The 15,671-nt window shown below is 40.6% G+C and overlaps 1 protein-coding gene across 5 annotated transcripts in view; it reads left to right on the top strand.

Annotated features, from left to right (window-relative positions):
• ZNF449 (zinc finger protein 449) overlaps positions 1-6,587 on the top strand; it is a 29,973-nt gene extending 23,386 nt beyond the window's left edge. For all 5 annotated transcript variants that reach the window (XM_001490967.7, XM_014729201.3, XM_070258435.1 and 2 more), the window contains 2 exons: positions 3,325-3,438; positions 3,629-6,587. In XM_001490967.7, the coding sequence (XP_001491017.1) occupies positions 3,325-3,438; positions 3,629-4,512 (998 nt within the window). In that variant the 3' untranslated portion in view covers positions 4,513-6,587. The remainder of the gene's footprint in view (positions 1-3,324; positions 3,439-3,628) is intronic.
• Positions 6,588-15,671: the final 9,084 nt, after the last annotated feature.

The raw sequence follows: 15,671 nt of genomic DNA on the forward strand, positions 1-15,671 counted from the left end.
ATTTTTCATTCCAGTTGTTATACTTTTCAACTCCAGAATTTCTATTTGATTCTTTTTTATAATTTCTATTTATTAATATTCTCTATCTGATGTGATGTGATATTGTCATCATAATTTACTTCCTTAATCATGGTTTCCTTTAGTTCTTGGAACATATTCATAATGGCTACTTTGAAGTCTTTGTTAAATTCAATATCTAGTCACTGTCATAGGCATATTCTGTCGCCTGCTCTTTGTATTCCAGTGTATACTTTCATACTTTCCTGTCCACATGCATGTCTCATTATTTTTTGTTAGAAACTGGACATTTTAGATAATATATTATAGCAACTCTGTGTCCTTCTCCCCCCTCCCCAGGGCCTGTTATTGTTATTTGCTTGTTTATTTGTTTGGTGAATAGCTGGATTATTTTAGTGAAGTCTAGCCCACTGTGCAATGTTAAGCATTTGATGTTGCCCCTCATAGCCTTGGGTGTGCACATAGTCACCCTGGAATGATAGTAGTTTTTGCAAGACTTTCTTTGGCTGTCTCTTTCCCTGACCAGACCCAGCTATTAATTGCCAGCCAATTGCTCTATTGTTTTCAACCCTGGCCTGGAGTATAAATTGCTCTGCAGACTAATCCAATCAAATTCAGAATTTGTGTGTGTGTGTGTGAGGGAGATTCACCGTGAGCTAGCATTCATTGCCAATCTTCCTCTTTTTTTTTTTTTTTTTTTTTGCTTGAGGAAGCTTAACCCTGAGCTAACATCTGCACCAGCCTCCCTCTACTTTGTATGTGGGATGCCTCCACAGCATGGCTGATGAGTGGAGTAGGGCTGCACCCGGGATCTGAACCTGCAAACCTGGGCCACTGAAGCGGAGCATACAGGACTTTAACCACTCAACCAGGGGGCCAGCCCCAAATTCAGAAATTTTTGAAGGGCTAGTTCCTGAGGTCAGTTTTTGAGATTTGTTCTGATCCCAGGAAGGCTCCTCCCAGCTGTCTCTTCCTCCAGTTGTCTTCTGCAAACTAGTTAGCCTATAGTATATCCTGTATGTTCAGTAAATCGATGAAACTCTTTCCAGTTGCCTTTCATTACAACCTCCACTCTTTTTGAGAGTACCCTTAGGCTTGAACTTCTCCACTCTCTGTTGCAAATGAAGTCAGTTTCTTTGAGAAGACATTAGGAGCTATCTGTTTTTAGGCCTGCTTCTTTTCCCAGTCCAAATCTCTAGTGCATTGCTCTGGAGCTGGAGCTGGGGACAATGATGTGCTTATCTATGAGTAACATTGCCACTTTAGGAGCTGAGCACTAGGTCTGAGCCTCAGGTCTTCTTGGCTTGCCTCTCCAGTCATGGAACCACTGACTTACAATCACACTTGCCTTACAAAACCACAGTTGCCTTACAAGAGCAATCAGGGCCCTAGTATTCTCAGCAATGCTATACCCAAGGTAGATCTTCCAGCCACCAGTGGAAACTGGGTGGATAAAAGGAGCCCCCACCCCTCAGCCACAGTTGCCTGGAATTTAGACTCAACATAGGTAGTTGGGGGTAGGACAAGAAATGCTGAGGTCCTTCCCCTCCCAGGAAGATAGCCCTCTGAAAGGGAGCTGGCGGGAGAGGATGCCCCAGGCCTTTGACTACACCAATCTAGAGTGGAGCTGGGACAGAGACTAAAGAGAACAGTTTCAGTTTAAATACTTAAGATTCTCGCTGTTCTCTTTGTTTTTGTTTTTGTTTTTGTTTGAGGAAGATCAGCCCTGAGCTAACTACTGCCAGTCCTCCTCTTTTTGCTGAGGAAGCCTGGCCCTGAGCTAACATCCATGCCCATCTTCCTCTACTTTATACGTGGGACGCCTACCACAGCATGGCGTGCCAAGCGGTGCCGTGTCCGCACCCGGGATCTGAACCGGCGAACCCTGGTCCGCCAAGAAGCAGAACGTGTGAACTTAACCACTGCGCCACCGGGCCAGCCCCTAGCTGTTCTCTTTGAACTTTAGCAGATTTCAAAAAATAGATGTTTCCTAATTTATTGTATGCCCTTAGGACCACTTTGAGAGACTTTAAATGTTTTTTTTTTTATTTATAATAATTTTCACCAATTTCTTTGGGAATTAGGTCTGCAGAGCTCTTCATGGTATCACGCTGGAAGTCTGTCTCCCTCCCCAGATTTAGAGTCTGAATCAGTATTTTACACCTAGGCCTTTTCTACTCTCTGCTTATTGCAAATTTCAGTTTGTTCCTAACTTTAGTGAATGGCAGCTTTCCTTTGATCTTTGACCACCAGTGTTATTTGACCTGTGCCGTACCCTTTCATCCCACTCTCAGCTTTGATGTCCCAACAGAAACAATATAGTGAATTTAAGCAGAATTTTATTTGAGATGCATTTTTGTTTCTTAATCTTAAGAAGTTCTCTTTTTTTGGAAAATACAAACTAAGGTATTTCAGTACACTTCCTATGTTTGAAATAATGTTTTGAAATTTAAATTTCTGTCAAATTAACTTAATGTTATTTATAATGCTAATGTTTAAACGTCATTCTGCATTTTGATCTCAGGTCAGCAATTTCCAACCCACACTTTATTGCAGATCAGGATACTTTGCCAGAGCTGAGGAAGGTGAAGAAGGAGTGTGGAAAGAGGCTGCAAGGCACAGCGGCTTTTCCTGAGGAGAGGGGTGGTAGAACACAGTGGGACAGGGAGTGTAGCAACTTCTCCTGGTTGTCCTTAGGTTGACCGAGAGAAACACTGTTTGATATTTATTGGGGTTAATTTCAAGAGAATCCACTTCTAGACTTCAGCTGAAACAAACATAAAGGCTGCTTTTGCTGGTTGCCAACCCAATCGGTTTCCATTTCAATTTGAAAATCCCAACTGAAATTATTCCAGTAAACAGTTTCATAACTCCTACTTTTACCTCTCTCTCTCTCTCTCTCTTTGTTTGGTACTCAATAGCAGCATTTCTCAGTTTTAATACACCAAAATATTATGAAGATTTGCTTCATATTTTGGCTCTAACCTAAATAAATCTATTATCAAAATAGATACAGAAGTAATTTAGTGCATTGATTTCAGCACAGAATTGATTCATTCCCCTTCCATTGATTAGAGGAGAATAGCTTTGAATTGAGCCCAAAAGGATGTTCTCTCATTTTTGTTTTGTTCTTGTCTTTTAAAAAAAAAGGCTATTTTAAAAGATTCCAGGTGAAGTAATAGTAGTTGAAGAGAAGGTAGATATTAAGCAGCCATCTATCCAAGATATCAGCCTGAACTCTGGAAAAAACGAAACCAAAAACCAAGTGACTCAACTCTTAATGCTTTTCATGTTTCTTATGGCCAGGATATCCACTACCAAAACTTGACGTGAGCTTTCCATTGGAGCATAGAGAAGAGGCATGGGTGAAGGAACTACAAGATTCCAAAGAAATTAAACAATTACTTGACTCCAAGATAGGTAAGTAACTGTTCGTTGACACTGGAGAAGAAAGAAAAGAAAAATTCAACCGTATTCAGGGTAAAGAGTTCTGGATTCTACTTAGGAATTTCTGTATTCCCACAGTGGTTTGATATAACTCTTCATTTTCCCTCATGTTCTTTTCTCTGTGGGACACAGTGACATCTGCAGTTTCTGTTTCTTCTCTCAGGTTTTGAGATTGGGATAGAAAATGAAGAAGATCCTTCAAAACAGAAAAAAATGGAGAATATGTATCCATTTATTGTTACTTTAGAGGGGAATGCTCTCCATGGTCCCATTTTGCAAAAAGACTATGTACAGTTAGAAAATCAGTGGGAAACCCCCCCAGAGGATTTACAGACAGAGTTAACAAAACTTGTAGATCATCAGAACCCCTCTGCAGGAGAGAAACCTGAGAGCTCCAACTTGGAAGAACCTCTCAACCCTAGACCCCATAAGAAAAAGAATCCAGGAGACAAACCTCACCGATGTTCTCAGTGTGGAAAATGTTTTGCTCGAAAGTCACAACTTACAGGACACCAGAGAATTCATTCAGGAGAAGAACCTCACAAATGCCCTGAATGCGGAAAAAGATTCCTTCGTAGTTCGGACCTTTATAGACACCAACGACTTCATACAGGGGAAAGACCCTATGAATGCACTGTGTGTAAAAAGCGATTCACCCGGCGGTCACACCTTATAGGGCACCAGAGAACCCATTCTGAAGAAGAAACATATAAATGCCTTGAGTGTGGGAAAAGCTTTTGTCATGGATCAAGTCTTAAAAGACATCTTAAAACTCATTCAGGGGAAAAACCTCATAGATGTCATAATTGTGGGAAAAGTTTCAGTAGACTGACTGCTCTTACTTTGCACCAGAGAACTCACACTGAAGAAAGACCTTTTAAATGTAATTATTGTGGGAAAAGCTTTAGACAGAGACCAAGCCTTGTTATACATTTAAGAATTCATACGGGGGAGAAGCCGTACAAGTGTAGTCATTGTTCTAAAAGCTTCAGACAGAGAGCAGGCCTTATTATGCACCAAGTCACTCACTTTAGAGGACTTCTTTAAGAATTGTTAAAGAAAACAGATCCTACAGAAATTGACACTAACTCAAAAAAAAAAATCTTAACCTGCAGCAGCCTGTTTATCTTGGAAGAATCTTTTTGTTTGAGCTTATAAGAACAGCTTTTTTTTTTTTTTTTACCATTTTAAAAACCCATCTTCCAAGGCATATGAATTCTAGAGTATCCACCTACTCTTGCAGTTTTCCTAGATTTGATTTGTTCTGTCTCTACAACTCTTATTTTTTTATTACAATGAGAATTTTTGGTCCCAAGCCAATTGTATCATAGATGCAAGCATAAAGCGTACAAATGATGACAATCCTTTTCAGGGTAGGGTCAGTATAATGGATAATTATGCCTATCTGACATATCTTTTATAACAGCACCATAATTACTCTACTGTCATTATTCAAGGTGATTATATTTGTTCAAAGCTTTATATGTGTCCCAAGTGGCAAGAAAGGAGGCAGTATATTTTGTCAAATAATAAAAATGTGTCAGGAACACATGGATGAAGAGGATTTCATTTGCCTGGTAAGAACTGGGTTATTTCCGCTGAGATTTTTTTATGTTTAAGGAAATGAAGATTTTAACTTTTACTTTTGACTTTTGCAAAGTTTGCCAGTCTGCGTAGTTGGCACTCTGAGGTGATGCTGTTTAGTTGATGATTTAGTTTGTTCACAGAATAAGTAAGCTGGATGTGGAAGAATTCATTTGACAGTTGAAGTCATACAAGCAGAATCTCATTTAACTTAGATTGGCTGGGGAACCAGTGTCCATTGCTTTTGACTCTCCTTTGCTATTCAACCACGTGTCTCTGAGTGCTTTTTAAACTTCACCCATTCTTTAATTCAGTGTCTCCCTAAATGTGTGTCATAGAGCACTTAGTTCTGCAAGATATTCTGCAAATAAGTTTGGGAATCCCTTCCTGCTGTTTCTCCTTTCTAGACTCGCAGTGCACATCAGCACATGAGACTGTCTGAGAGGTCCTCCAGGAAAGGTGGGAAAAGCACCTCTTTTGGCTCAATGTTGCAAGCCTATTTGACTCCAGAACTTTTTTCATGCACGCCTAGTAATAACCGACAGAACTAAGTATTCTGCAAATACTGCTTGGCATACCTTGCCTTTAACAAATATTTCTATAGCTATCAGTATAGTCTTGTTGCTCCCAAGCCTAGTTATCTTCAGTTGTTTCAAGGGTGTTATGAAAAACTTTTTATACATATATGTTTTTTATGTAATATATACACACACATTCACATATACATACACACATATTATTTTAAGGAGGTGAGGGTCACTAATTCAGATAATTTATAAGTAGCTCAGTGATTCTCAGCCTCTTTGAATTTTACTTATAATCACACACACACACATTGCTACTTATATAAATGTTTTCATATAATCATGGTAATGACTCAAATTCCTATAGCAAGGGAAGAACTCTCTTTGTCAGTTAAAGCTGTTAATACATGAAAATATTCATTCAGCCTAGTTCCTTGTTATAAAATACAATAGGATATTCAAGTATTTTCTCTTTATGAAGATACCAGTCATCCTTTCCTTAAACTAGAACTAGGGAAAGTATATGTTTTCTATTCCATTGAAATTCTTGGAATTGATATTTAATATAAGTGTTTTGGGGGTATCTACCATGTGCCTAACTAGTCCTGTTCTAGGCCTAATGGAAACTACTAAAGAAATTAATCCGTGGGTCAGGTTCATAAAGAGTTTATAATATCTTTAGTTAAACAAGAGTTGGGAAACAAATGGAGAACAATGCAAGAGAGTTTGTGATTAAGTGCCAAATGATATCAAGTGCTAGGGCCAGGATGTGTCTTTAATTCTTGTCATACAGGTCACTGTATGATGCTGCTATAAGTGTGGGGTTAAAACTGAGATCCCTGTAGCAATAAACATGTAACGCGGGAGGAGTCTGAATGTAGAGATGAAAAATACGGAATGTAATGGCTTCTCTTTTCTCTCTTGTGGAACTGCATTAAAACCAGAACAGTGCCTTAGAATGGATGTGCCCAACTGCTCTGTATCTATGCAATATTTTAATAAAGTGAAAACGTATATGCTCTTGCTGCTTCCATCACATTAACTAATTGTTTGAACAACTTTGAGCTGCTTCCTTGAGCAGCGGCAACAAGCACCGCAGTGGAATCCTGCCCCCACCCTAAGTTGGAATCACTTTATTCTCTGAAACCATGGTGCTGGATTTATGCATCATTTTTAGCATCTAATACAGTCAATTTTAGCTAGTAGGGTTAGTTACAATCATAATATGAACTGCATCCTCCCCCTCATCTACATCATAAATTCACATGACTGGATTTTACAGGGTAGAGAACATCTATTATTCATTTCTTTGTTACAGCATCCTATATGTAATAAGCACTAATAAACATTTGTGGCATTGAATCAAGAAATAATGTGAAATAATTCTTGGAAACAGGTATCATAGAACATGGTGTGGATGTGCCTAATTATACTTCTAACATTTCAAAAAGATAAGGGCAAAATGCGGTACCTACCTCATAAGCACTGTGAAGATTAAATAAAATATATTTTGTCCAGGCCCTACATAGTATAAGTTTTCAATAAATATCTAGCAAATTGTATTTTAGTTCTTTGTTGCTTAATGATAAAGTATTAAATGCTATGAATTTTCCTCTAAGTATTGCTTTTGTTAAATTCCATAGCTTTTATATATAATGTTTGTGTTAGGATTCTCCAGAGAAACAGAACCAATAGGATATATATGAGGAGATTTATTATAGGAATTGGCTCAGACAGTTATGAAGATAGAGAAGTCCCATAATCTGCCGTCTGCAAGCTGGAGAACCAGGAGAGCTGGTGGTATAATTCAATCTGAGTCCAAAGACGTAAGAAGCAGGGGAGCAGATGGTGTAACTCCCAGTCTAAGGCGAAAGGCCTGAGAACTAGGGGGCTGCAGATGTAAGTCCCAGACTCCAAAAGCTAGAGAACAAGGAGCTCTGATGTTCCAGGGCAGGCAAAGATGGACATCCCAGCTGAAAAGGAGAGTGAGAGAATTCGCCTTTCCTATACCTTTTTGTTCTATGCAGGTCATTAACTGATTGGATGATACCCACCCACATTGGTGAGGGCAGGTCTCTTTACTCAGTCACTAAATCAAATGCTAATCTCTTCCAGAAACATCCTCACAGACATGCCCAGAAATAATGTCTTACCAGCTAGGTGAGCATCCCTTAGCTCAGTGAACTTGGCACATAAAATGAACCATCACAATGTTATTGATGATTTCGAAATTGTTTTTGCAGTTTTCATAATTCCCCTTTGACCCAAGAGCTGTACAATGTTGCCATTTTCTTAATTTTTGGTTTTGCTGCATTGTGATTAGAAAACGAGGTTCATTCTTTTTCTGCTTTTAAAGTTCATTTAGGTTTTTCTTAAGACTTATGTTTGATAAAATTTGGTAAGTGTCCTAAAGACCCTAGAAAATAAGGATTCTATTTGTAAGGCACAACTTTAGAATACAGCCTAGGACCTCTCAATTACTTTAATGTCTTTTGGAGTGTCCTTGGTGTTTGTGAAAGGGCAGTAGCATAGAAGAGATCGGGTTGCTCCCCATTCTGCTTCCCTACGTTTTTGTACTCCCCGTTTCCTTGCTAAGAGGTTGTTGGGGGATATGTTCTATGTATGTTATACAGCAATTGTTCATAGCTGCCCCGCTATCAAGGCTGGCAGTGAAAGCAGGAAGCTGAAGGACTTAGGCGAGACCTAGCCTCCCCACACCCAGCTGAGACAGCTCTCCCTCGAGATTCCGTAGTGGTCTGTCCTGAAAACAGAGAGAAGTTGCAATGCGCACTTGAAGGTTTCTGTAACAGGCCCTCTTGAATCATCAGGGCTTGTTTCACAGCATGCTGAGGAGGTTGTCTAGGCCAAAATCAAGGTACCATACGGGTGAATCAGCCCCCAAGTGGCTTGCCATCAGGTAGGGGAGGAGAGATATTACATTTTGCCCGCTTGCACCTGCAGTCACCATGACATTCCGAAGAGAAACAGTCTTGGTCAGCTCCAGGAAACTGCGAGGTGAAATTGCATGATCTTTCTTCCTGAAACCCTCTCTCTCGTTTCTAACGTTGTGATATGAGCTGAGTAATCTCATAAATAACCAAAGCTCACCCTTTAGCCTTGGGCAGCCTCTGCTTCTTTTCCTCTGTAACAAATATGCAATGGACAGGAAGACAGCTCATCTCTTAGTCTCTCCTTAGCCTGAATAATGTTTACTCAGCCCCCTAATTCTGAAATTTTAATTACTGGAATTAGGGGGTAGTGGTAGATTCTTTTCTCACCAGAGTGGTATATAAGTTAGTCTCTGTCCAGCGTTTTTCAGATTGCATTGTCAGACAGGACTTCTCAGAGATCTAGCAAGACCTAAGTTCACATTTTTTAGGGATCCAAAGTTATTAAAATATTACATACCTTTCCACTCAATAACTGAAACCCATTACAATCCCCAACAGACATGATACATCGATTTTCAAAAACAAAATTTTGTCTCCAAAGATTACCTGGAAACCTGATTCATATATTAGAGAACCGGTTTACATTCAAAAGGTATATAACTACTGAGTCACTGAAGAATTCCTCTAGATTTTTATTCGAAATAAACAATATGAGTAGTCCATGTGGATTCAGACTTATCCTTCAACCACTCCAGCTGCTAAAAAACTATAGAAGTTGACTAAATGTCTCTCTGTTGTGTCTGCAACACCTTCCGTGAGAGTGATGAATTCAAACCAGGATGTTCCCTCTATCTGCTTCAGCCATCTTCAGGTTCCATTCTGACCTTCTCTATGCACTGCATTCCGAACAATAGAATCTCCAAGTTTTGGAGTCTGGTTTTCCCCCTGGAGGCCATTATCTTAACTTCCCCGCGCCACTACATTCCCATTCACCTTTTTAAAGGCCCCTGAGATTAAAAGCATCAACAAGCTCTTGGATTAATACAGCTGTACCAAGATCACACCCCATACACAAAGGGAGGAGTCACTCCTGTTGGTAAAGGTGGGACTGAAAATTCAATTCTTCCATGTGATGCCAGAAAGCCTCTTAATACAAGTCATTTGCTTGTAGTAAAGGTGTATGTTGCTATAGGATTTACCTGCCTAACATCTTTAGTATGAAGTTGATGTGCCCTTAAGAAAATGGCTCACAGCCCAGCCCAGTGACGCAGCGGTTAAGTGCGCATGTTCTGCTTTGGCGGCCCAGGGTTCGCCGGGTCCCGGGTGCAGACATGGCACCGCTTGGCAAGCCATGCTGTGGCGGGTGTCCCACATACAAAAGAGAGGGAGATGGGCATGGATGTAAGCTCAGGGCTAATCTTCCTCAAAAAAAAAAGAAAGAAAATGGTTCACTCTACTTTTTTTCCTCTGCTAAAAGCCATTGGCTGTTGGTAGTCTGAACCCATTTGTTATTTTGGTCTTCTTGGAGGGGCACTTGCGTTGCCTCAAAGGAGCATTGCTTACCTGAACTTTATCTATGAAGGCTTGAACAATCCTCTGTATTCCACTTTACCAAACTTAGTCAAGGTTTCCCTTTCTTCTCTGCGCCTTATATTGTGATGACCTTGTTCCCTCAAGGACTAAACAGTACATGCTTTAAAGTGGACTTGTAGGATTTGAGTGTCTTTTGATTTGAAACCACATCACATAAACTTGTACAGAGGTGGTCTGCTTCTGGGTCACCGCCTAATGGTTCCTGGGCTCATTCTATTTAATTGGAGCTCCATGTGATGTAGGGATTTAGTAACCGACATCAAGCATGTGCCATTTCTGTAACCTAGCCTTTTCCTGCCTTTGAGGCGGCCGCCAGGTGTATACCCTCTTAGGCATTCAGGAATAGCAGGGGTTAAACAGCCATTCTGGAGACCTGATCTAGGAGAGTGCGGGGCATCCAGTTTCATCAACAGATGCCCATTAGGATTCGAAGCTCGCAGCCTGGAAAAGGGTAAGGTTTACTGTGAGGCACAACAGGAAGCTGATCTTGGGATAAGTTTAAGTTAAAAGCGAGATAAGTATGAGGATGTTCAGTGGAGTAAGTTTAAGGTTGAATGTGGGACAACAAGAATGATGATAATACCTGCAGCTGTTACTGATCAGGAGACAAGAAACATTAAGATAAAGACGCAAATAATGTTAATGTCCACTGTGTGACAACAGCATAAAAATGACTGTTTCGGGTCCCGGCTGGGCCGGGAATCGCTGCCGTGCGTCAGAGCTGACATGGAAACAACAAGGGGCCACCTGCGCCTGGTTGCTGGGCAGCAGCTCTGCTCCCAAGGGGCGGTGGACTCGTTCTCTCCACCTCCTCCCATCTGTGATCAGTGACCAGGTCCACTGCAGAAATCACATCGCAGACAGATAGATGAAGAAGAAAACAGAGAAGGAGCAAAGCTTTGATTGAAAATGTCTTAATGAACAAATGTGGCAGGAAAAAAATATATTAAGACAAATGACCTTGGAAATAATTGAATCCCAGCAGGATGAAGCAGATTCTGTGTAACAGATTCTGTAACAGGTGCAGCAGATTCTGTGGCAGAGTGAATCTGCTCATATGCAGACTCCAGTCAAAATTCAATCCGTGCTTTAGCTCAGGTTTCTGTAGCTGGATCAGGCATCAGAAGAGGCTCCCCAGCTGTACCTCTAGTGCAATTCCCTTCAGGCAGAACGGTACAAGCCCCAAGAGTATTTGAGACATCACAGCCATCGGTTATTCAGTCACCACAAATACAAACGGTTCAGGTAGCAGCAGTTGCAGAGACAGACAAGTCTGAAGAATCAGAAGGTGTAAGCAAGTCTCCTAAATGTAGAGAAATCCTTTCACAGGGACCCTTTATAGAAAAATACTGAATGAACTTTTCTCTGATGTGCCTGGTGTTCCCAAGATTGAAGAAGAAAAATCAGAGGAATGAAGAATGCCACCTAGCATCGCTATCATGGCGGCACGAACCGGCATCTATCAGACTAGCATCATTAATACCTAACTTGTGTATAATGAAATGAAAAGTGAATGTTAAAATGAGAAATTTGTACTGATAGCTGTCATATGCTTTTGAAAAGTAAAATTTTCTATTGCTGAATGTAGAAGAGCATTTGGGGGAAAAATAAACAAGGGACAGTTTTTCTTCTTTTTATCTATACTCATCTCTTGGAAAAGTTTAAAACACGGTTTTTGTTGTCTTTATGATGCATGCAAACATGTTAGGATACAAATGTCTGGGTTTCTTTCTTGTTGGCTTTTGTTACCAACAATTATATGTCATACTTACTAACCTAAAATGAGAACATTTGTTTTCTAAATTATGACTTCAATGTAATTCTGTTTTCACTACTCTCTACTGAGTTAATTTGTGCTGCAGTTTTTTCCTAAAAGAGAATGGAAAAATGACTTATTTTCTTAAACTATAGCAATTGGACAGATCATTTTGTTTTAAATTTTAAGCACCAAACAGATACGGTCACGTTTACTTTTTAAAATGACTTACATGAATTATATTAACGTTCAGAGTGAGACAACAAGCATAGATGACACCTGGAATAGACTTATGGTTCAGTGTTTGATAACAAGCATATGGATCTAACGGATGGAATGATTTTAAGGTTCAGCGTGAAACAATATACACAAAGATGACCACTGGAGTAAAGTTAAGATTGAGGTTGAAACCACAAGCACCAAGATGGTCACTTGTTCAGCGTGAGACAAAAGCAGGACATTTTCACTGGGTAAAGGTATGATTCAGTGTGAGGCAGCGAGCATGAAGATGACTGCTGGAATAAGGCAGTTCTCAGTGTGAGAAGCAATCCTGAAGATGACTGCTGGACTGAGGGAAAGGTTCACTAGGCAGCACAGCAATTAGATGGCTGCCCAAGTTAGATTATGTTTCCATTTAACACAATCAGCATAGTGATGAATGCCAGAATCAGTTTACTCATCAGTGTGAGACGGAGAGCATCCAGCTGACTGCTGAATGAGGTTAGATTTGGTGTGCGGCAACAAGAAAGAGGATCACTGGGAATAAGTTTCAAGTTCAGTGTGACCCAACAACCATGAGTGTGACAACAAGCTAGAAGTTCACTGCAGGAATGGGATAAGGTTCAGTGTGACACAATAACCAATGACTGATAGGTTATGGTTAAGGATCAGAGTGAGATAATAGCATGAAGATGACTGCCAGCATAAGGTTAATGTTCTGTGTGATACAGCAATCATAAAGGTGGCCATTGGATTAAGGTCATTCTTCAGTGTGTGACAAAAAGCAAGAAGCTGAGTGCTGGGATAAAGGTATAGCCAATGTGAGAAAACAGGCATGTTGATTACTGCTGGAATAAAGGTACAGTTCAGCGTGACACAACAAATATGTTGATGACTGCTATAATGAAAGTTCAGGGGCCGGCCCCGTGGCCGAGTGGTTAAGTTTGTGCGCTCTACTGCAGCAGCCCAGGGTTTCGCCGGTTCAGATCCTGGGCGCGGGCATGGCACCACTCGTCAGGCCACGCTGAGGCGGCGTCCCACATGCCACAACTAGAAGGACCTGCAACTAGGATATACAACTATGTATGGGGGGGATTTGGGGAGATAAAGCAGAAAAAACAAAAGATTGGCAACAGTTCTTAGCTCAGGTGCCAATCTAGAAAAAAAAAGAAAGAAAGTTCAGGATGAGACAGCAAACCTGAAAATGACTGTGGAAATATGGTAAAGGTTAAAAGTGTGACAATTTGTATGAGGATGTCTGCTGAAATAAGGTTAAGGTTCAATGTGCAACAATAAGCGAGTAGATGACTTACAAAGCTTCTGAGTGAGGGAACACGCATGAAGATGACCTCTGGAAGAAGGTTAAGTTCAGTGTGAGACTACAATTACGAAGAGGACCACTGGAAAATGGATAAATTTGTTGTGACATCAAGCAGGAAGCTGACCTTTGGTATTAGGCTACTGTTCAGTGTGAATTAACAAACCTGAAGATGACCGCTGGTATAAAGTTACAAGAGTGTCATAAGGTTAAGTGTCAAACATTGTCAGGAACATGATTGCTTGAATAAGGTTAAGGTTGAGTGTGAGACAACAAGCATGATGACAACCACAAGAATAAGATTACAGTTCTTTGTGAGACAGCAAGCATGGTGATAACTGTTGGAACGAGGTTAAGATTCAGTATGAGACAACATGTGGGAAGATGACCAGTGGAATAAAGTTTTGCTTCATGTGTGATATCAAGCATTCGATTGAAAGCTAGAATAAACGTGAATATACAGTTTACAATGAGAAGCATGAAAATGACTGCTGGAGTTAAGGGTCACTGAGGGAACACAAACAAGATTACTGGTGGAATAAAGTTAAAAGTTCAGTGTGACACCACAACCATTAACATGGCCACTGGCATATGGTTAAGGTTTAGAGTATGTCAACATAATATTACCGATGGATTAGGTTAAGATTCAGTGTGACACAACTACCAAGAAGATGCCTGTTGGAATAAGGGCAACATTCAGGTGAGACAAGAAGCATGATGCTGACTGCTGGAATAAGGTTAATGTTCAGTGTCAGATAACAACGGTGAGGATGACCACTGGAATAAGTTGCAGTTTCATTGTAGGACAACAAGCATGAGGATGAATGCTCAAATGAGGAGAATGATCAGTAGGAGACAAAAAGCATGATGATGACTATTGAAATAATGTTAAAATTCAGAGCACAATAACAAACATGACGATGAAGGGTGGAATAAGATGAACGTTCAGATAATGCAGCAAGCATGAGATGGCTGCTGGAATAATTTTAAAGTTTCAGTGGAGATTCCGAGCAAGAAGATGGCTGCTAGCAAAGTGTAAGGTTCGGTGTGTGCCAACAAGCATGAAGATGATGACTGTAATAAGGTTATAGTTCAGTGTGTGACAGCAAGTACAAGGATGAACACTGGAATAATCAATCCCATCTGCAAAATGGAGATAAAAGTAGTACTTATCTCATAGGGTTTTTTAGAAGATGAAGTGAGATGGATGAAAAGAGCTGAGCACAATTCTTGGTCCTAGTAAGCTTTAAATCATTGGTAGCAATGGCTGTTTTCTTATGTATCATCACCTCCACCACCAGCAGGAGCGCCATTATCACCATCACAGTGGCCATTTCCAGCAAGTTAGTGCCTCTTTCAAAATGACTGTTGCTGCGTGGCTTCCTCCGTTGGCGAGGTTTAACAGGAACCCTTCTTCTTTCAGGAATGTATATACACACAGCTACACTGTTTTCAGTGGCTAATGTTTCCCATCTGTGGTTGGGACCTAGGCTCCAGAAAAACAACTTAGTCACTAGGAGGATTGAAAGTGGCACTCAAGGTGGGAAGTACAGGCCTGAAGTTCCCGAAGTGGGGAGTGGAGAGTGCCTTGCCTCCACCTATAAATCTGGGAAAAAATAGGACTTCTCTTCTGTTACTTGCACATATCCTCACTTCACAAGGAGCCTGAGAGAGGCAGACACTTAGCCAAGGGGCAAACAGTGAAAACAGTAAATTTGATCTGTTGGGTAGATACCATATTTAGAGAAGGAATGAAGTTACCCTGAGTGGGAGGCTACACAGGTTCCTTTGTGTACGGTGAATAGTCCTGCTTCTCTTTCTGCTCCTTTCCCACCATGCTTCCAGCTGGCATCTCTTACCTGTCTCGTCTAGTGGAATCCTCGCCCAAACATCAATCATTGTGTCATCAAAGGGAGAAGGATCCAAGCAAGGTCTGACTCTGGGAGGAGCGCTGTAGCAGAGGCTCACAGGTCTACTCTTTGGAAATCTCTCAGTTACTAGGCTATTCTGAGCCACTTTATGCAACAGTACAGCAGAGACACCTAGACCTTCTGCCCAGTCTAGCTAGGGAATGAGGAAAGTCCAACTAGAAATACACTAAAATTCTAACTGTGGGTGTAATTCCAGGTGGATGGATTTTGGATTTTGGGTGTAGACGTCTCTAGACCTTCTACAAAGAATTTATTACATCTATAATTTGAAACATCATTTCCAAAAGAATAAAAATTGAGCACATCTAGCTTTTTTGTATGTTGTGCCTTTTCATCAAGTATTAGCAAAATTGTCTCCTACATAGATAATCCATAGAGTTTGAGTCTATG

This window comes from Equus caballus, chromosome X (assembly GCF_041296265.1).
Source record: "Equus caballus isolate H_3958 breed thoroughbred chromosome X, TB-T2T, whole genome shotgun sequence".
In the NCBI taxonomy this organism is placed as follows: Eukaryota; Metazoa; Chordata; class Mammalia; order Perissodactyla; family Equidae; genus Equus; species Equus caballus.